At 42.8% G+C, this 22,423-nt stretch overlaps 2 protein-coding genes across 5 annotated transcripts; one reads left to right on the top strand and one right to left on the bottom strand.

Moving 5' to 3' along the window:
* The first annotated feature begins 102 nt into the window (after positions 1-102).
* On the top strand, positions 103-6,610 carry LOC147306142 (actin nucleation-promoting factor WAS-like). Of its 2 annotated transcripts, none has more exons than XM_086278316.1 (11): positions 103-371; positions 1,120-1,260; positions 1,352-1,438; positions 1,576-1,672; positions 2,032-2,061; positions 2,151-2,186; positions 2,295-2,493; positions 2,610-2,788; positions 2,914-3,509; positions 3,646-3,757; positions 4,608-6,610. In XM_086278316.1, the coding sequence occupies exons 2-11, from the start codon at positions 1,123-1,125 to the stop codon at positions 4,664-4,666; spliced, it is 1,533 nt and encodes a 510-aa protein (XP_086134442.1). In that variant the 5' UTR covers positions 103-371; positions 1,120-1,122; the 3' UTR covers positions 4,667-6,610. The 2 variants fall into 2 exon arrangements, with proteins under 2 accessions (XP_086134442.1, XP_086134441.1); XM_086278315.1 differs by having other exon boundaries at positions 104-378; positions 4,608-6,608.
* LOC147306143 (semaphorin-3F-like) lies at positions 4,900-15,355 on the bottom strand. 3 transcript variants are annotated; one of them, XM_086278312.1, is made up of 19 exons: positions 14,863-15,355; positions 13,185-13,278; positions 12,941-13,077; positions 9,901-10,061; positions 9,716-9,778; positions 9,495-9,614; positions 9,219-9,312; positions 8,992-9,111; positions 8,728-8,873; positions 8,522-8,636; positions 8,360-8,429; positions 8,050-8,194; positions 7,701-7,923; positions 7,508-7,596; positions 7,366-7,407; positions 7,098-7,255; positions 6,936-7,003; positions 6,716-6,843; positions 4,900-6,320 (listed from the first exon to the last, which is right to left on the bottom strand). In XM_086278312.1, exons 3-19 carry the CDS (start codon positions 13,038-13,040, stop codon positions 5,943-5,945), a joined length of 2,220 nt encoding a protein of 739 aa, XP_086134438.1. In that variant the 5' UTR covers positions 13,041-13,077; positions 13,185-13,278; positions 14,863-15,355; the 3' UTR covers positions 4,900-5,942. The 3 variants fall into 3 exon arrangements, with proteins under 3 accessions (XP_086134438.1, XP_086134439.1, XP_086134440.1); XM_086278313.1 differs by having other exon boundaries at positions 13,185-13,283; positions 14,863-15,018; XM_086278314.1 differs by having other exon boundaries at positions 13,185-13,301; positions 14,863-14,985.
* Between the last annotated feature and the right edge of the window lie 7,068 nt (positions 15,356-22,423).

The following is a 22,423-nucleotide window of genomic DNA, read 5'->3' on the forward strand; positions in this document are numbered from 1 at the left end:
CTCAGCGTATCTAAAAGAACGTTACTTGAGGAGGAGAGATATAACATTGCACTTCCTCCTTCTGAAAATGGAAGTAACACGTTTGTGCTCTGGGTCTGAGCGAGAGAAGAAAAAATGTGGTCGTTCATTTCCGGCTTTGAGTTGATGTGTGCAAAGAAGGGAGAAGAGAAACTTCCTTGACTGTAGAGCTAACTATAGAGAGTATTCTGTTGCAAGGGCGCTTGTTCAAATGCCGTGCATACAGTAGTTTAGGATAACCGGTTTTATCACAGGACTATGAGTCGTGGATCTAAAACTAAAACAGAGAGCACTCAAAGCTTTCTGCTGAGCGCACAGGAGAATGACAAGCTGGAGGAGCTGCTGGGCAGAAGGTGTGCTGTAAGTTCTTAGCTGACCCGGGAGGGGATTACCAACTGAAAGAATGTCGCTCTGCTTTATCTGTCTTGACTTGTATCCTTTTCGTTAAAAGCGTTTACCTTAAAAGAAGGCGTCGTACACTGGAGTACACATCATTCTAATTGATGCACAGTTTAACAATGGGTTGGGGACTGTTATACTTTTAACACAGCATTGTTGTACCATCATTTTCTCAACTCTCTTTTGGCAGATTATTTTCTTAATGCTTTTAGTCGCTTTATTTTTGGTCCATTTGAAGGCCTGTCTTATTTTACTCTATATTTTTGAAATCTATTGATAGTTTTTGTGAATTCAAGCATTATTTGCTGACATTAGGTCATCAAAAAGTAGGTAGCTGTAACAGGAAATGGTGGCTGAACCAATTCTTCCTCTGCTGTCAGAATTAGTCACTATGCTCAGCTTTGGCCTTGTTCAGTTCTTGCTTTTGGCCTCTGAGGTAAACAATAGCGTTTACAGTTGTGACCCCGCCATAATAACAAAACACTAGATGTGCACAAGCTACACATTTTAATTACGTAGAAGGCTGCAATGAAAAACTAGGAGCATCACAAACTTTAAGCCTTATCTGAACAAATGAAAGCAGATGAGGAAGTTTATTCTCACTGCAAAGCTGCAAATTTACATATGAACTGTAATAAAGAGCTCTCAAGTTTCCTATCAGCTCTGAGCTCTTTTCATTGTCTGTCTTGTCTATGTGTTCAGTCCATGGCCACCGCAGTCGCACAGCTGTTCATGGCTCTACCTAACAGTTCATCCATGTGGAGCTTGCAGCACACTGGGGTGGCCTGTTTCGTCAAAGACAACCCTCAGCGCTCCTATTTCATACGGATGTTTGATTTAAAGGTAACCCCCTACATAATGGGTCCCGTATTAGATAGCTTAGATTAAGTTTCTAATCTCACAAGACCGACATATTAATTCACTCTTTTTACAGGTCGGGAGTGTGGTTTGGGAGCAGGAGCTCTACAACCAACTTGTGTACTCAGCCCCAAAGCCATTCTTTCATACCTTTCCTGCTGATGTAAGCACACCCCTTGTTTTAGCTCATCTTAAAGCTGTAATTATGATGTGATGTGGTGCAATTACTTCTGGTGTAATCATCACTATGGGTCAAAAATCATCAATCTTGATTCTGTGTGCGTTTGTTATACACTGTAGGACTGCCAGGTCGGACTGAACTTCTGTGATCTGCAGGAAGCAGACATATTCCAAACTGCTGTTCAGGAAAAAATCAACCAAAGAAACACCCGTCAAGGTCAGTGAGGCCACAGCCTTTCACTGCTTTGATGTCTCATTTTAGAATGGGAAAGCAAAGAATACATTTGAAATATTATGGTTACCACTTACTCACAATTTATTTGTGTATAGATGGTTTGAGATTAATATATATGTTTGAGAAAGCACTGTGGGGGAAAAACAAACAAACATTAAAATCACACTAAATGAGGAAGTTTTTTTTTTTTTTTTTTTTATCAAGTACCCTATTCTAGTACTCTTAGAAAAAAATCGCTTCCAGGCTGATACGTGGTTATATATGAAACAACAAGTCGTTCATTTGTTTCAACGGCTGTGTGTGGGGTTTATGCAAAATGGTTTCTCTCACCTCTCTCACAGATAAGAAACAGCGCCCCCCGCACACTAGTGGTAAGATGGCAAAAACTTCAAAACAGTATGCTGTGTAAACGTGGCAAACTGTAGTGCTACATATAATTTTCTGTTTTCTTTCACTGCAGACAGAAGTTCCCTGCCTCCACTCCCACCTGAAAAAGGTGTGCAACTGCTGTCTTTGCTGTGTACCTTTTACTATTGATACATAAAATGAAACATACTAGGAACATATTAACCAGTGTGCTAATCTGGACGTCTTCCAAAAACAGGACCTAGTGGCCCTCCTTCTTTTCACATGGCCACAGTGGACATTCAAAACCCAGATATCCAGTCTTCACGCTATCGCTCGGTGCCTACACCTGCTGCTGCCTCTGCTGCGACAGGCAAAGGAAAGAAGGACAAGAAGAAGAAGCAGAAAAAAGGCCCCAAGCTCTCCAAAGCAGACATAGGAGCACCTAGTGGATTTAAGTAAGTGTATGACTCGCTGAAAATGAAGTTTTATCAGAGGTTTTAGAGCAATGTTCATATTTTGTTGTTTAAATTTAACTTCAATAAACTGTTTCCTTCTTCTTTCCTTCCGTCAGGCATGTAAGTCATGTGGGGTGGGACCCTAACAACCTGGACCCTGACCTGATGCGGCTGCTGTCTCAAGCTGGCATTAGTGAAGCTGAAATGAGGGATGAAAGAACCTCTCAGCTCATCTATAATGTAATTGAACAGTCAGGAGGGATGGAGGCAGTCAAAAGGGAGGTGAACAGATCAGGTTAGACTCTCACTGCCTCGTTTTTGACTCAGTTAACTATCTCACTGTTCCAAACAGGCTGATCTCGTTGTTAAACCGTGGATGAGTTGTAATATATGTTTATACCTTCTTCCACTCAATTGTAGCTACAGGACCTCCACCTCCTCCACCTGGCAGACAGGGGCCCCTCCCTCCGCTACCAGGCTCTAGCCCCTCTGCTCCAACCCCTCCACCCCAGCGAGGCCGTTCTGGCCCCCTGCCTCCCATTCCAGGTCATTCACAGCGAGCAGGCCCGCCTCCCCAGCCACCTCCTTCTCGTGGATCTTTACCACCCCCTCCTCCATCAAGCCGAAGCGGCCCGCCGCCACCCCCGCCATCACATGCTCCACCTCCTCCATCTTCAAGGTCTCCTCATGCCCCACCTCCCATGTCTTCCCACGGCGCTCCTCCTCCTCCACCACCAAGCCAGCGCTCCGCAGGTTTTCCACCTCCTCCTGTCCCGTCTACACCCAGCAGAGGGGTTGGTGGTGGAGGAGGAGGAGGAGGAGGAGGGGGAGGGGGCCCACCTCCTCCTCCTCCACCACCACCACCGCCACCTCCCCAAACTTCAGTTTCTTCAGATTTCCCTCCTCCTCCTCCCATATCTGGCGGTGCACCACGACCTACTTCCGCTTCCATTGGTGGAGGAGACAGCAGAGGAGCTTTGCTGGATCAGATCCGACTCGGGAAAAAACTGAGAAATGTAAAGAAACTCGGCTTTCTCAAGAACATCTGTTACATAAGTCAAACGTCTTGATTTTCATGCTGCAACATGCCGAGATATTTGTAGAGCGTACTGACGTTTACATTTTGTCCTCCTGTGGTGTTGTGTATTACAGGTAACAGACGACCCTAATCCAGCTCCACCTGCATCAGCAGAGTCAGGTGAAGGCATTGTCGGTGCTCTCATGATGGTCATGCAGAAGAGAAGCAAAGTCATCCATTCCTCTGGTAAATATTACACTACCAGTAACATCTTTTTATGTACACTCTGGTCTCTTTATTAGGTACACCTGTTCAGCTGCTTATTAATGCAAATATCTAATCATCCAATCTCATAGCACTAAATCAGTACATTTAGGCATGTAGATGTAGGTAAGACCACCTACTGAAGCTCAAACTGAGCATCAGGATAATGAAGAAAGGTGATTTAAGTAAGCGGATATGACATGTTTTGGTGTTGGTGCCGAATGGGCTGGTCAGAGTGTTGCATAAACCGCTGATATACTGATGTTTTCCTGCACAATCATCTCTGGTTCACGTACAAAATATCAGGAAGTTATTTGGATGAACTGCTGGGTAGCAGGAGCAAACCTCTGGGGCAAACATGTCTCGTTAAAGTTAGAGGAGAATGGCCAGACTGCTTTGAGCTGTTAGGAAGGCAGCAGTAACAGAAATACTCACTAGCTGCAATCAAGGTAGGAGCATCTCTGAACACATCCAAACTCCAATCTTGAAGAAGATGAGCTGCAGCAGCAGAAGACCACACTAGGCGTCACTTCCCAAGCTCTGATCTCATTCCAATAGCTCACCTTTGTAATGTGGTGGAACAGGAGATTTGCGTCATGGATGTGAAGCTGACAAATCTGCAGGAACTGTATGATGCTATCATGCAAATATGGATCAAAATCTCTGTGAAATCTTTCCAGTAACTTGCTGAAAAACTAAAGCAGTTCTGAAGGAAAAAGGGGGTCCAAACCAGTGCGAGCTAGGTGTACCTAATAAAGTGGTGCGTGAGTGTATGCATGCATGAGTTAAACCATCAGAGCTACAAACACTTTATATTTGTTCTGTCTTTCAGATGAAAGTGAAGATGACGGTGGGGATGACGATGATGATGACGATGAATGGGATGACTGATCTAGCTGTTCTTGTTTTTTGTGAATTTTCCACTTGCTTGAGTTCTGATGTTTGTTTTAACCCCATGAACTGTTACACTGTTACATGCGATGATCTGTTACAGATTTGTTAACTGCAAACTGGAGTATAGCTTGGATATGTGATAAAGTACTGTTTGTAGGGGATTCGTAAAAAAAATGAAATAAAATGAAAGAAATATTTCAATATGAAAGATTGAAAGGAACAAATTGATGAGAATTCTGAAATGCTTATATTTTTTTCTAACACTTCCAGTGTAGGATTCATCAGCATCACAACACATAGCAGAGGTGAAAAGCGGCTCCGAGTGGAAAATATGCTTAAAGAGCCATTTAAAAAAGACACAAACCCAAAAACCAACCTGTGACTACAGCTTATGACAGAACACCAACAATACTAAATCTGAGCCAGTTTCGTTCCCATTTTTATAACATACTATACATAAAAAAAAGTAGGTTCCTGTATCATATTCTCAAACATCTGTGCAAAAATCCCCAGTTCCCTCAAATACCACCACCTACAAAGTGCATGACTGGAAGAACACTGTACGCTATACATAGCCTCAATACTCACATACTGTAGGTCACTAATGCACAGGACAGTAAGGGAGTCATTGTATGACAAAATCCAATGGAATTAGCTTAACATAAAACAATACACCTTACAAACATCGTAACACACCAGAAAACAGAACAGTTAAATGTACAACTTGCAACAAACAACAACAGTACGCATGCAAAATATGCATTCTTGTCATCGTTATGCAAGAGCAATCCAATGACTGCATCACGACCTTATATATTATATTCACAATCAATATATTACATTTCTGTTTCAAGATACTTAAAAGAGAACATACTTGTGTTTTTGCGTGTTGGAGCCCGTTAGCTATATCTTACATATACTTTACATCACAGTCATTCTTTGTCCAAATCAACACCAAAGTGTGTGTGAAATATGTGATCAACCCCAATGTGCAGTCTGTTATTCATTCATTTTTTTTTAACCACATTGGTAATACAGCTGTGTTTTGGAGAATAGAAATGTATGCTACAACTTAGAATGTGGTCATCAGTAGTGTAAAATATATTTCATATGTATTTACTGGGCTGGCGTTTGCAAAACCACCAATACACGTTAAGGACAGAAAGACAGCATCGCCTGCCTAATGAATAGAAGTGACACCCAAAGATGTGTCAAATGAAAGTCCACCATAAAGTCTATACAGGCCAGTGCCGGACAGTGTTGGTCCCGTCTCCTAGCCGAGCCCTTGGTCCTGGCTTTCTGTGTGCCTGCGGCTGGTGCGCTTACGCTGCTGCTGCTGTTTGGGACTGATTTGTTCCCAGTAGGACTGACAGTACTGGTTGATCAGTCTAATCTCAGGCGGGAATGGTGTAGAGGCGAGGGAGGACTGCGAGTATGGCCGTGTCTGATGGGTTTTTGGCTCTTCGTCCTCGTCTTGAGCGGTGAGAGCTAAAACGATGTCTCGGTCAAGGATGCGCAGCGCAATGCGGGTCACCGTGTGTTTAAAGTTGTTTTCAGTGGCGAGGCAGTGGTAGAGCCCAGCGTCTGTTTGGTTGAGAGACTTCAGAAGGATGCCGTGGTTGGTCTTAACAACCCCTCCGGCACGGTTGAGCTGAAGGAAAAAGGGTGAAACAGCAGATAAGTCAAAGAAAGGGAACAAGTTTAAATAATAATTTTAAATAATAGGGCAAATAATTGTCCTGTGGAAACACAGAAACAGCCTCTTATATAAAAGGTAGCAAAATGCACGTGTTCTTATTTTAATATGTAAAATTATTTTGCTTTATATACACAGGGTCTGCTGTTGCTTACAGCATTGTGTGGCTATTTCTAAGCTGGAAGAAGGGACTTTTTTTCTTTGTTGCCAGTGATCACAAACCTCGATACTTACTGGAAAAAAATAAACTCTCAGCAATAAAAGCAATAAAGATAGTTACCAAAAAGTGAAGTGATTCCTTTTGCATCTTTAAAAAAAAAGGAAAAAGAAAAAAGATTGCTCTTCCTCACCACTTTCCTCTTTCCTTCTCTCTGGAAGAGCCACTTTACTGTGGCCTGGGGAGAACGAGGCTGACACTCCAAGAAGGTGCTGCTGCCCTCTACTCCAAACTGCACTGTCTCTCTCAGACGTTTCTCAACTGGACATTTAAATGGTAAAAAAAAATAAAGTTAAAAAAAATGCTAAATTTTGAAGTTTACATCATTTTAAAAACACATAAAATTGCCACACCTTTGGCGTTAAAGCCTCTGCACTGCCTCAGCGGGTCGCCGTGTTTAACGTCCTGTCTTCTGCTTCTCCTGAGACAGAATTCAAATTCAAATTCATTGAAATTTGACGTTATATTGTCACATCCTTACTTTATAGTATAGAGGTTTGTGAGACGTCCCTAACCTTTTGGTTGATGGCGTGAAAGCAGAGCAACTCTCTCCATCCCAGGCACAGTAGGGGTCCCGAGCCAGACAGCAGTCAGAGCAGGCCCTGCCATACACCCCGCAGCGGTGAAGCGACACTTGGGTCAGCCCTGCGTCTGATGACACGTACAGCTGTTGCTGTGGCAACACAAGCAAAAAAAACAAACAAAAAACTCAGCAAGTGTCTGTGGGGCATTTGTTTTAATACATGCAAAGAAATGTATATGACCAGGTTAGATTTGTCTTACTCTTTTAGATGATATTTTCATAGTCTTGACTGGTGCTCTGGTCTAAAAACGTATTAAAAAAAGAAAAATGTAAAAATAAATGACCCCTTTTCTTAGACCACACTGCACTGTGTACTTTTTAGGACCACACATTTAGACATACCCGAAAAACCTCCACTTCCTCTAGTGTCAACTCCTCCATGCTTGTTGGGTCCTTAGGCAAAACTATTACCTTTTGCACAGTGCCTCGATCTAGAAGTATGAATGAATTATGATCAAAAACAACATTTGCATGAAAAAAAAGAAAGAAATCAACTTCAACCGAGCATGTGCAATCATCCCTGAAGTTGTCTCACCTGTCCCCAGGAAGAGCACTTCATAGCGCCCATCAACAGCATCCACCTGATCCACCACCAGGGCAGTGTACCTATAGTCCACACCAGTTCTCACCACCAGGGGGCGGCGATGGATAGGGTAAACTGAATGAAACATGAGGGGATGGGCTCTGATGAAATTCACAGCCTCATCTGAAAAGTTCTTTGAGGATCGGATACCAGGAGTGAAGGTTCCTCCCGGACACTGGGTGGAAAAAAAAAGGAGGGGAGATTTCGTGTGCATCATCTGGTGACTTCCTTTTGATTTAAATTTCAGCATCTGGGTTTTATTCCATTGTGTCATTTTGGACATTACGTGACAGAAACCTACCGTTCCAGGCCTTGGGTAGGGAATCTTGCCAGTGTACTCTGTCCATTGATAATTATGGCCATGTTTGTGGGCAAACGGTCCGTTGAATACGTTGCGGATATCAGCCATCGAGTAAACACAGACTGCTGATCCCTTGAACACAGAGCTTGAGCACAAACAGACAATTAAGGTAATAAGTAGAGGTAGGAGACAGCTTGCACCCTACCCATGAAATTAAGTTATGTCCACAAAAATGTGTGAAAATAAAAACTGAGTTAATGAGATTGAATGAGAAGTGAATTCATTGGGCGAGTCTCCAAATATGTCTCACCCTGCTGTAGTGAAGAGAACGTACACCATAGGGTTTCGTTCATCCTGCGTTGGCTGTATAAACACATCCCCTATTAAAAGAATGACATGCAAATCAATAACGCTATAGGCAAGTTATAATGCAACCAGTTTAAACACAGTGCTTATTTTATTATGACTTTACGTAGTTCGTCAAATCGTGTCTCCACTCCGTCTTCTCCTATCACCGAACAGATAAGACGAGCCTTCAGGAACGTCGTCCAGCGGTTCACCAGGGACTTCTGTCCTCCTTCGTCATTCTAGACAGGAAAGAAATTAGGTCAATGCATTTTATATTAAAAAGGTGAGCTGCTTATAGTTTCACAACTTGCGCAGTGTGCTTTGGCTCACCAGACACACTCTTCCCACCCTGGCTAAAACAGTGGGACTCGCCCCGCCGCTGGAGTCTAGACTCTTCTCTCGGAAAAAGAAGTACAGTTTGTCGTCATTCTTTTCTGCACTGTCAGGGATCTGCTGGATTCGAATAAACACAGGCTCTGGAGGATAAAAACAGATAAGCAGAGAGAGGATTGAGGCAAGTGGTTGTCAAAAAAATGAACGGAGCAATAACCTGTAATCAGTAATATTTACCTACTCAGACCCACACTTACTCACCGTTGAGCCATCTGGAGTCATACTGCTCTGTCCTGATTGCCGTTCTTCCTCCCATGGTCCTAAACACAGCAGCATCTGTACTCATGAAGTCGATATGTACCCCTGCATATAGATTACCATCTGCACAGGTGGGACAGTAAAAAAACAGGGTGGTAAAACAGTAGCTTAAGGAGTTTGAGAAGGAATTTAGTGGGTTTTTTTCTGGCTATAAATCAGTCATGTCTTACTGATCAAAACTGCAACATTCTCCTGTTTGGGATCATAGGAACATTTTCCCTTCCCCGAATCCACATACCCAGGGACCAGCCTAAACAGGTAGTCCTGCAGAGGCAGATTAGATAGTCAGTATGCATGAAAATAGACCGCTAAGACATCACAAGGGAGCATGGGAAATCATAAACAAATCAGCGCCCCGGGTGGTAGCTGTGAAATATTTAGCGAGGACAAAGCTGGAGGGGTTTTGCTGTAAATGCCTCTAAGGGAACGGTAATCGTCTTGTTCACCTCTGCCCTCCAGCCTCTGTTGATGAATGTGCAGATGGGTTGGTACGCTCCTGTTCCACAAGTGTAGAGGTGGGTGCGGTTCCACGGCTCTATCAACCGCACAAAGTTGGCACATTCACCCTGACAAAGGAGAGTAAGACAAATGGAATCCAAACACTGTATCTTGAAAGCAGGAGCCTCCAACTTTTTTGAAAGAACAGGATGTAAATACTTGACGCTACCTGTTTTCCCTTTCCTGTCATCTGACATTCTCCCTTTCTCTTAGCAGATGCTGGCCAGTGGATCTGTTGTTCCAAAAGCACAAATAGCCCCAAACAGTGAATTATTAAGGATCAATGCACTCTGAGACTAAATACCACATACCAAATGGCAGAGCGGATTTAGGAAGAAAGGAATTTATACACACTATGAGTGGCTCCTTGTTAACATTGTGCATGTCCAGAGCCACCAGGTACTCCCGGCTGCCCAAGTACAGACGTCCCTGGTCCTGATCCATCAGAAGTACACGGTAATCGCTGGTATTGAAGGTGAAGCTGAAGGGTCGTGCCGCTCTTGTGTCCATCAGTTCTGTTTGGAAAGTGTTGCCAGTTTGTTAAAAAATAATTACAACTTCGCCACTCGGAAAAACCAGCGTCATGTGGAGAAAATCCAGTCATATTATTCCTTTTATGCTTTTACCATGTTTCATTACAGACTTGGATGAACTTATGGTCCCTTAAACAGCATACTTCTCACTTGTGTGCAGGAAAATGTGTGTCACAGATTAAATATAACTCAACTTAGAGCATTTTAGGAAACATTTTCGCTTTTAAGATCTTAATATTTTATGCGTCCTGGCTGTCTGATTGAGTTTAAGGCACCACGTGCCCTGTGGAGTTAGACGAAAAAGCGAGTCCCTTAGGAAACACGGTCAGTGGAACTCACGGCTAATTCTTAAGATCAGATTTGTGTTCAGCAGAGCGTAACCTGTTAAGACATGCAGTGAAAAATGTTTCCCCCTTTTTTGTTCTCCTGAAAACCCCGATTAGGCTATTTTCATCTGCTGCAAGACAAATGGACTCTACTGTGGAGGACTTTACTTCTGAAAGTTTCCATTCTTTCATCTAACAACTAGTTTAAACACATACAAAGTAAGACTCGCTCATACATCTGTGTCATGTGCAAAATTCTGACCACCATATGTGCACACTGTGACATGGCACACTCATGGTAAAGACAGCAGGATTATATATTGACAAATGTTCACAGAGACCCTTAGAAGTGGGCTTACAGGGAATCAAGAGGAAGCACAATCTCTATTTACATCAAAGCACCTTCCATTTTCCTTTTGAGGCCCGTGTTAACAGGATGCAGTCAAGGTGCAACAAAAATAAGCTATGCAATCGGATCTCCGGGCAACATGGGATGGAGTCTCAGAGGTGGGATGAGGTCTGGTTCTGTTCCCAAGAGGTGAACACAGGATAACAAGCTTCTGGACAAGCGCCACATCACTAGGTCATAGTGGATTCACTGAACAGGCTAAATGTAGAAACACCACACCCCTATACATGTCTCCATTCTCCAAAAATAGCAAACAATGTACTGCCATCATCTGGTAAACATTCAGCAAACACTTACCCCCTGACAACATTCTGACACTGACAGGGAAACACTGGGAAGGACACACAATTCAAGTATGAAGCCACAGCTGGGCCACTATGAGCTCTCGTGTTACAGCTTGACAACATATTGTCACTAAGGCACTAATGACTGCTGCCATTTACTGTAGTCCCAGACGTCTCTCGAGTATGAGCTAACTGCTGACAGCACTGCGAGGGCATAAGATTCTAAAACATGGCTTCAGTTACACTGCCGATTCTGCTCTCTAGCAACACTAATTCAACCGATTTACAGTTATTCCCATTTCGGCGCTTATGACTGATACAACTTCCCAGCAGCAGGGAAGTCAGTGTAGTGTTCCTTTCCTCTCCAGGCCTCCTGTACCCCCAGAGTGTCACTCAGCCCGGCTCATTCGTTCAGAAGAGTCACATGTCCTCCAGCCTCCTCAAAAACCTCCTCCACAGGCGCCTCAAGGGAACAAAGAGACTCGCTGTCACAAACAATGAACAATAAATCCTTGGAGTCGCAGAAAAGAATTGCAGAGTAAATCCAACTTTTTTCTTTTCCTTTTTTTGTTTGGTATTAGGGGGAAGGGTGACTTAAGTCTGCGAACGTACTCTTACGAACAATCTAGCGTTCACCTTTCAGCTCCTACAAACATCCTCCTGAAAGTGAAATTGTCAAGGACAGCTCCTGACAGATGTGAATTCCTTTTTCTGAGAGGAACACGATCAAGTTCAAGACCGAGCTTGCGCAACTGGTCAGACTTCTACTTTGTTCAAACTGCTGCAAAAACTCACTGGTATGTATAAGCTGTTTACCAAAAGGGGATTAGCGTTAAAAGTCACGCAAAAATGCACAGCAATTACTTTCTCGAGCCCCAAATGGAAAGTGTCTCCGTATGCAAGAGCTGTCAACAGCGTGTCTTTGGTGTTACAAAATCAGCTGAATTCAAAACAGCACTGGCTATAAAGCACAGATCCCGTGATTAGTTCACCTCTAATCTGCCTCAGGTGGCTTTTCTTGAAATTGTACCAAATCATAAATGTTTCCCATTAAATCGCTGCACTAGAAGAACGTAATGAAGCAAGCATGTCAGCACTGCCTAGACCTGACCTGCAAACAGAAGGTTCTGACTCAACTCCACATGAAAGCGCTCGGGAACGTTATAAATCTCACTCACACCTCTAATTCTCACTTACACGAAGTTCAGGTGTGATGCCCGCATGTGTGTGTTTGTGTGTCTTTCTGCGAGTTTAAGTGACAACATGATAGGGATGCAGAAAATACCTGTAATCATCCGACATTGTTTGGATCAAAGGTGTCTTCCACATATTTGTAACACGAATCTCTGCTATTATAGTTAATGACGACAGGGAACAGACAACACGGGAAAATCCCAAACACCTGCGAAAAAAAGCTTCAAAGAAAACACTATCTGCCCCATCTCAAATCTACTCTGGCTTTCAAAAAGGTCATGATCAAATTTCAGCTGTTTCCTTCTTGTGTCAGACCGTCAGACGTCAAAAAACAAAGAACTGACAGGCCACACTGTAGTGCGTGTGGATTTCAGGGTGTGGGGACAAATTGTTGAAGGGCACTACCAGTATCCACACGTAATATCCACCTTTTGTTTTCAGCGTTGCACAGTTTGACGTGTGGCAGGAAATACGTTCTTTACATATGCATGAAAAGGAAATAGAACCGCTAGTTCGGATGCGCGCGTGGGTGTATGGGTGAGTTTTTGCACAAGCGAGTGGCTTTGCGGGAGAAACCAAAAAAGTACAATAAACTATTACGATAATCCCCGCTGACAGAAGAGTTCTAGTTAATCTGAACGAACTCACCTTTAAAGGAGAGGCGAACCCGAGGAGCAGACTGCTGCACGCCCAAGCTTCTGCAAACACAGAGGGCCAAAAGGAGGAGCTGGGCTCCAGATGCTGTCATGGTAACAGTCACGCAGGTAGCCCACAGAGATCTAAATCTGGACGAAAAGAAGAAAGACGAATGAACTATTATTATAGAGTGCCCCATGAGAAATAGGAGACATAAAAAGAAAGAAGGGAGGACAGGCAAGCTAGTCTCTCTCACTTTCTCTGATCTCTCTGATCAGAAGTTTGGCCTGCAGCCTTCCAAGGCAAGACGTCTCGTTTGGCAGGAGAGAACAACGTCCAAATCTTCGCACCTGCGCTGGAAAATATGACAGGCCTATTATTTATTTAAAGTGTAAGCGTAGTGAGTTATGTGTCAAGACTGTATAATAATACTTGTAAGTATACAGTCAGTTGGAAAAAGAAGACTAATGCCTTGTGGTCTTCATCTTGTACACATTACAGTTTGTTTTGCATAAATTTTGCCCATGTTTCTTTTAGAAAACTGTATCAAAAAGATGATGAAGATGCCCATCAATGAGTCCCTCTGGTTTTCCCTCAGTCTTTTCAACAAAGCATGTCAGTGTACTTTCAGGAGCTGAGAAATGAAATATATGACAGTTCAAAGACACAGGTAGTCCTGGCCGAAACAATTTCTGACAGTTTAGGGGTGTTGAAACGTAGCCTAACTGTTAGACCTTAACTCAGACATTTATTATGCATCTGCACTTTGCTTTGAGAGGATCCCATATAAATTATGAATACTAAAAGCTGAGTCCATAACATCCATTAAATTGTCTCCCTGAAGGTGTGCCTTGCTCGGGCTATAAGCTATCCCTCGGGCTTTTTCACCCCCTCCTTATGACATCCGTGTAGCCGAGGCCTCCAGTGCACATGGTACAAGCCTGGAAATGAGTTATTCATGGTCAAAAATGGGGTGGGATTTCACAAAAGGTTTTGTTGTTTTTTTTTCACAATAAGCCACTCATTTATCTGACACACATAATACAAAAAAATATGCAGCCATAAAAAAGCTGATGAAACTGAAATGACTGACATGGTAAGAATTTAGAAATTTAAAACAGAAGCTGCTGGGAATACCTCACAGTCTTCTTGGCATATTCACACAATTGCTATATTTACGCACCATGGGAGCTTGATTCCTATTCGCTTTTATCAAACCTCGTATATTACTTGCTAATAACCCGTCATGCACCGTGAGATATTTGAAATGAGGTAGAGACCAATGAAAATACAATGGTGTGAGATTTTTTTTTGTAGTCAGCCCATGTAACATTAACATTATGACTTTATAAATAAAAACATGATATACAAAATATTAATAATAAACTGATACTGACAAATAATTAGAAAACATATTTGACCCTAATTTGAATACATAATGGCTATGACCTGCTGACTCTGAAGGCTACATTTAACCTACCAATATTTAGATGAAGATGGAAAAAATAATTAAAGGGTGAGTCTACTTGAAATGCCTTAAAAATATCGTTACAGATGCAATTAGTGGGTGTTACTAAACCATTATATTGAGCCCGAGGGACTACATGTTCGAGATGGCCTGATTTTCGTGGTATTTGTACAAGTGGCGGCACTCCTGCTGGTTTTCTGTGCTTGGGTGGGATCAGCAGTAGAGATTAAAGTTCTGCTGTGTTATTATATGGTTTCCATTTAAAGAAAAATAATAATAATTACAGGATTTCTATAACCTTGTTCTTTTTTCGGGAGGAGTGCGCGCTTACCTGTGAACTCAACATCCAGAAATAGGAGCCGTGGGCTACAAATGCGTGCACTCCAGTCATCTGCCATCCAGACCACGCTACAGAGTAACCAAACCTGAGTTAAAAGTTAAACCAGAGAGAAGTTAAATGTCCTACCTTTGATACCGGGCTTTCAGATTCCAAACTTGCGGGATGTTACCGCTGCACTCCTCGCGTTTTGCGCCTCGGAGCTGAGCTGGAAAATCTCTGTCAGCAGCTCTGCGCAGGCATAAAACAATCCGATAGGTTTGCTAATTCCTCTTCTGAGGAAAAACCGAAGGCTAATCGGTCGCCATTGACCAAAGGCATTCACTCAACATATTTTTTTTTTAAAAAAGGAGGAGGAGAAGGAGGAGGGGGAAACAACTAATCCTTTAACGCCTTTTCCACTCTTTCCAAAAAAAAAAACAAAAAAAAAAGAGAGAGAGAAAAAAGTTTAAACCTGGATGGCAACAACCATCACCGTGATGTGATCGAGATGTTGGTCCGCTGATCCGTAAAAGTGAGTTTGGAGGTGACTGAGTGAGATTCAAGTGACCAGGTGCAGGTGTTGGGAGAGTGTATGCCCCGCTGTCCTCTCCCTTCTGTTCTTTCCCCACCCAGCCTTCGCTCTCCTGTTGGCCCACAGCAGCATTGGACCAAACCTCTTGGTACACCATATGGGTATGTTAACCCTATCACTGCTGCTGAGTTAAACTCACTGCTCCACTCTGCTGTAAACTGCAACTAATCTATATCAGTCTAATTATTTTAGAATGCTTAAATTATTGCGTATTTTATGGAAACTGTGAAGGGCATACAGTCACTGTTGAATGTTTTTTTCTTTTTCATTTTTAGTTTCTTTGAGGCACCAGAAGGGCCACAGACTATTCTTACACATGATGCAGGGACTGAAATTTACTATTAAGCATCTAGGAGTCGGGTCTGCTACTAGGACAATGTCACCATTACTTTTCAGAGCCAGGTCAGCCGAAAAAGATTCCAGGGATTCCTCTCTGGCTGGCTCCAGCGCTCATGACAACAGTGACAAAGCAACCAGAAAGGGGGGGAGGACTGAATGTAAAGGACATCCATCCTTTTAACGGAGCCTTGAGCTTGAAATTAAAACAGCTTTTAGGGCGCCTCTCATCATTGCCGGCTTTATGGAGAGCCCTGACGCAGTGTGGCGCACTAAAGACACAAAAGCAGACAGTGAGTGTATTCTGAGCAACAGCCCTGTAAGACAGTAAAATAAAATAAACCCATGAGGTGATGTGGTGTGCCAGTGTGTAAAAGGTCACATGGTGGGGGCAGTTCTTGGCAAAGCCTCAGAACACTCTAATCTTCAACGCTTAAATCTATCTTTAATGCACGTTTTCTGGTTTGATTCCTCATCACACCAGCAGAGTATGTGAAATCACTGACCTTATCAGAAGCTGGGTATCAGCCACATGTGATCTACAGGCGGCAAAGTGTGTCAAAATGTATCCAGGAGAGCGCCTTTGTTTCCTGCCCCACTGGAGGCATCCTTCTGTTTCCAGTTGCGGAAATGACTCATGACTGTGTGCCGGGTTCAAGTTTCCATGTGCTCTCAACTTTGGCCATGGACACCAATAAACTGACCAGCTCCACCCTTCACAAGCACTCATTAACGTCATTTGTACAGTATCTTTCATTCATACACTGCTGCCTCAACTTGCTAAAGTCATAGCAACAGCCCCTCACTGAGTGTTGCGGTTGGTATTTTTGCTCTGTGTACGTGAGTCTATCCCTGTTAACTCCAGCATGATGGATGATTTTGTTGGAGACAGACTGTAGGATTAGGAAACAACATTGGCTGGTTTTCTGGTCCACAAAAAGCCCCCCCTCAAGTGGCTCTTCTTCCCTAATGGATAGGTAATGTGAAATGTGAGGTAGACATTGATCCCTGTAGGCCAACCAAAAACTCCTGGTGAATCCTGGGACCTCAGACCCATCAATCATTTCCAGAGCCAGGGTATTGTCCCCGCAAGGAAAGACAACCTATTATTTTAACCCCCTGATGGGTTTTCATGCAGTGTATTGATGAACTGAAGAGTGTCTGAACATGCCAGCGGCTCTGGGGCATGTCCAGGGCATCACCATTACATGAAATCACCTTAAGAAGAAATTATAGGGTAGAGAAAATAAGACTATAAGACATTCACAAGAATTGTTTGCCCTGTGTTCAGTGACAAAGCTTTCCACGCAGATTAACAAGCCTTGCAATTATTATCTTACAGGTCCGAAAAAATGTAAACATCACAATGGATGAAAAGAGAGCAGGTGCTGTGCGACACTCACGAACTTCACACACCAGTGATTATCAAAGGAGAACAACTTTGGAAAACATCTTTGACATGAAGGGTGCATACGTGGCGCACATTCCAGACACAGCCTGCTCACCACACAGCGGATTGAGGTGAGTGCAGACTTTTAGTGCAAACACTCTACAAACATAATGTAGCTTCGGCTTCTTTGAGATGGAGCACCGTCTGCAGTCGTCCAACATGCCACGTGTCTACAGGGCCAGCCAGCCCGCCATCTGCCTTGAAGACAAGACTGGCACTTTCCCTTGTAATAAAACGCAGCTGGGAGATTCAACAGCTGCTGAAGAAGAGCTCTTTCCAAATAACAAGGGGTATGTGCGTGCGTGCGTGCGTGTGTGGTTGGCAGGGAGGGTAGCTGTATTTCAAAAGAGGATAGTAGGGATGTAAGCAGATGAGTGCAAGCACAGTCCCCGTGTCTTAAAAGGTAGACCTGTCAGCACTCTTTGAAAAGTCTTTGGTAATAGCTGGTTAATGGTTAAGTGTCCCAGTGGGAGAAAAACAGTTCAAAATGTTATTTGTTTTGAGTATTTATGACTCGAGCTCTATCTTAACCTGTGCCGCAGACATTGTTTGCGCTAAGAGAATTAGTGAAAAATGTGGCAAGCTGAACAAAGTGAGAATACAGTGCATGCGGGTCTTTCTTTGACAGATAAATTTGTATGCCGGCGCACATGCATACAGTGTGTGCATGTCGGCACGGAGACACAAACTCGCGCGCGTTCGCGTCTGCTGCTCGAATTGAAATTAAATTGATTTCTCTTATCTCCGTCCACACCCTTGCTCCCTGCTCTCTTCGCACATATCCTTGAGACACCAGACTCCAGGTGAATTTCAATGTCAAAGACACAAAAGGTAACGCAGAAGCTGCAATCTGTTCATTCTGTCAAGAAGTTGTGTGTGTGTGTAGGTGTGCGCGTGCACTTGTGTGTGTGTGTCTACAGTACGTGCAGTGTGATTGGTTGGGGATAGGCCTATTCATCTGTCTGGTGTGATCGTGGCTCTGTAACTGGGCCTAGGCGTGAGTATGCACTCTGTGATCTCCCAGATAAGAGTCATCCATCTGCTGTGTGTATCTGTCAGGGCCCGGGCAGCCCTGCTTATCACTGCACTCATCCATTTCCCTCAGTCATACTCACTCCATTCTCTTCTCATTTTAGCTGTTCTCTCTGCTGCACTACTGAAATGCTGTGCTTCATCTTGATTATCTGACGAGCAGTGGATCCCGCTCGCGTTAAAAACCCGAAGGCGTGTTTATGTGACGCGCGGCTCCTGCAAGCGTGCGTGCACCCCGAAGCGTGCACATCGAACGAAAGCTTCGCAAACAGCACTACAAGACCTACATTTGCAGACACACACTCACACACAGGTAGTTGTTATTCAAGGAGGCCTATCTCACACCGTCAGATTATCCACTATTGATGAGCCTCAGAGAGCAGCTCATGCCCCTTTTTTGTACACATTGCAGGAGAAAAAATAACCTCCCCCACTTTAATCACAGATGAGGAATTAGCTCCCGTGTGTTGTTCTTTCATTTTTTTTGTCACCGTTAATCGGCCTGAGATTCTTAAGATGCACTGAAAAAAAAAGCGAAGAACATGAAGCAGCATGACAAGATGATTTGTGTACAGTATCAACAAGAGCTCAACCCAGGGTAGTGTAGTTTACGCCGGAGAATCCATTTAGGATTTTGCCACCCCACACATAACAAAGGCTTCACAGACTACCCTCAGACCACAAAGCAGCCTGAGGATGGTTTTACCCTCCCAGCAATCTGTACTTAGTTTGTCACAATCAATATTGTAGGAACCAACCTCATTATTAATTCATAGTCATGAAAACATGTGGTGCTCTGAGATAGGCCAAAAAAAAACTACTTCAAAGATGAGACAAACACTGTTTCACATGGGATCACTTCATGTGGCCATAATGTGTTTCATCATCAGTATTAATAGTATAGGCCCATCCTAGACCGCATACCCCGGGTGCTGCTACAACAGGACAGGTTTTCGCTAGTGGAATATTTATAGCTGTGCATTAAAAGTGGAATCAGGGGTTTAAGTGTACCATTGCAACAGCACTGCTGGTCCTTTGTCTGGGCCTGTCCAAAAATGTCTTGCCCGTGGCTATTTGCAGTGCTACATTTGAAATGTCAGTGATAACAAACACTGCCGTCAAATCAAAGTTGGAATACAATAAAGAACAGCTGTATCTCAGCGGGTCTTCTTTGATTCTTCCCGTCAAGATGCAAGTGCTGCAGCCAAACATATCTGAGATCACTTTAATAAGTCACACATCTATAACTTATTAGAAGCGGTTCGTGTTCGTGTGAGACAGCTGAGGGAAGACTTAATCATTTCTCATTTCTACACACCTAATAGCCTAAATGCTGCTGTCAAATTTGGCTGTTTATGAGATATTAGATTCACTCATTAAAAACAAAAAAATTGACAGCTATTCTAACAATAGATTGGCTTAACCACACTGCCATCTTGTGGCTATTTTATTATCATTATGAAATCCTTTGTTTAACTCTTTCCACCTTGGAAACTTACTAGAGGGCAAGCCTTGTTTCTATGAACTGAGTGATTTCTGTCTTGTTTTAATGCTACTTAAAGAACAAAGAGGCTGAGTGTGCATCAGAAGGTAGTGAGGGTGATCCCTGTCTATGCAGTTTATTGGGACTACTCTTGGAAAAACCCAGAACCTATTCTAATGGTTATAAAACCACTTTTTTATTAATGAATACTGAGTTGTAAAAGCTCATCTTTAAAGGTACAGGAGAGGTGATCAAATGTTGTCTTTATGGAAAGAAGAGCTAAACAGTCTTATTGAGATCTGGAACCTTTTTTTAAAGGCAGACTGATATACAATAACCTCAGTAATGTGCAAAAGTTTTGGACCACTCATCATTTCTTTACACTTTGTTTCTAAGCAGCCAGGCGTGCTTGTCATTTCTAAGTTGGCCTTGAGCAATAACACCACAATTTCTGAAGGTCTCTCACAGTTTTTCTTTAATAGTATTTTGCACCACCAAGGTGTTTCTCAAAGAGCTGTTAGCTGAACACTTGAGGAAACTGGACAAGCGATCAAATCAATGATGAATCCAAATGAGATATTTTTGGTTCACTATGTACAGAAGAGATCAAGAGGGAGAAACAACAGTGAATGTCTCCATCAATCTGTAAACATGGTGGAGGCTCCGTCATGGTTTGGGGCTGCATTTCAGCCAGTAGTGTTGAGGATCTCTTCAAACTTGATGGAATTATAAATACAGAAAAGTACTTATTGGGAAAGTGTCAGTGGCTTCAGTCGTGGATTGGCCTCCCTAGAGCCAGTATCGAAATAGTGTGGAATCAGACTGAAAACAAAAGACAAGCCAGCTAACATCCAAGGAAGAGCTTTGGGAGAATTTTCCTTTTTGTACTGTATTTGCATGTACATTTGCACATTTTCTTGGCAAAATGCAAAGAGGGCAATTTAAATCTTTTTCTCAGAAGTGTACTTGCACAACAATACAGGCACACAAACACAAAGAAACACATTATACATAGTCAGAATTAAAAGCAGGTGCAAGTGTGTCACCGAGTGCATTTGTATGCATCAGAGGATCTGAACCCAGATGTTCCAGGCTCGATGTGAATAAGAGGAAGAGAGATATCCAGTGACTAGATGTTGTAAATATTACATATTTATGTTTTTAAGATTTTTTTTATTGCGTAGTGGGGCAGTGAAGAGGAACAGGTAAGTGAGGGGTAAGAAAATATTTAAGAAGCCAAACACATAGCAGCAATTAAATACATTTAGGTATATAGATATGATCAAGACGAGGATCAGAATGGTGATTTAACCCTTGTATGGTGTTCGGGTCTGTGAGACCCGTGTTCATTTTTCTTCAAAAGAAAAATCAAACAATTAATTATTTTTTCACGTGTAAATGTGTTGTGTCTTTCCACTCACTCCACTTGATTATAACTGATTTATTTATAACATTTTATATAAAAGAAAAACGAGAAGCACATTAATTCATAAATGTGATCTAACAAAGGTAAAGGGAAAAAATTAACCATGTTTGCTGTTCATATGTCTTGTAATTGGGATGAAGTAAACATCTGTTGAGTAATTTAACATAAAATTGTTTGATAGTGTTAATTTGGAAAGCCAAAACTCTAGCGGGTCCACCAGACCCATGAACACTGGCTGAGTAACAAAAATACGAACACCACACAAGGGTTAAGTGATTCAAGTGAGTTGTTAGTGGCAGATGGGCTGGTCTGATATCTGAAATTGCACATCAACTGGGAGTTTCCCACACAACCATCTCTAGGGTTTACAAAGAATGGTCTGAAAAAGAGAAACGATCCAGTGAGTGGCATCTTCCACTGGTGAAAAACTGGTCAGACAAGAATGGCTAAACTAATTTGAGATAAGTGCAACTCCTGTCAGCAGAAACAGAGAAGTGGGTGCTACAAGTGCTACAATTCACACAGAGGTTCACCATAAATTGCTGAATAGAAGACTAGAAAATGTTGCCTGGTCTCATGAGCCTCAATTTCTGCTGCAACATTTGGACGGTGGGGTCAAAATTTGGAGTAAACAACATTCACCCCGCCTTATATCAGAGGCTCAGGCTAGTGGTGGTAGTGTCATGATGTGAGGGGTGTTTTCTTGCCAGACTTTGAGCCCCTTAGTAACAACCGAATACTGTGTAAACACCACAGCATACCAGGATATTTTTGCTGAAAAAGTCCATCCCATTTTGACCAAAGTGTACCCATCTTCTGATGAGTCGCACCAAGTAAAAAGATCTCAAACTGGGATCTTGAACACGATAAAGAGCTCAATGTACTCAAACGTCCTCCAGAGTCGACAGATCTGAAGCCATAAAGAGCACCTATGGAATGTGGTGGAACGGCAGATTCAGATCACGATGTGCAGCCGATAAATCCACAGCAACCGTGTGATGCTATCGTGTCGATACAAATCAAAACCTCTGGGAAATCTTTCCTGCACCTTATTGAATCTGTGCATGAAGAATTAAGCCAGCTTTTAATGCAAACAGGGGTAAAACCGGGTACTAACCAGGTATACCTAAAGAAGTGGCCAGTGAGTGTATATTTGGGCATAAACTCCACAATAGATAACAAAAATTTTCTCTAGCACAGCGGTCCCCAACCGTTTTTGCGCCACGGACCGGTTTATGTCCGACAATATTTTCACAGACTTTCCTTTAAGGCAGGGATCTCCAACTCCAGGCCTCGAGGGCCGGTGTCCTGAAGATTTTAGATATCACCCTGGGTCAACACACCTGAATCAAATGATTAGTTCATTACCAGGCCTCTGGAGAACTACAA

Source organism: Aulonocara sp. 'chitande type north' Nkhata Bay, linkage group LG20 (genome assembly GCF_057382095.1).
Source record: "Aulonocara sp. 'chitande type north' Nkhata Bay isolate Kocher_YH1m ecotype deep benthic linkage group LG20, A_spYH_male_GT1.1, whole genome shotgun sequence".
Classification (NCBI taxonomy): Eukaryota; Metazoa; Chordata; class Actinopteri; order Cichliformes; family Cichlidae; genus Aulonocara; species Aulonocara sp. 'chitande type north' Nkhata Bay.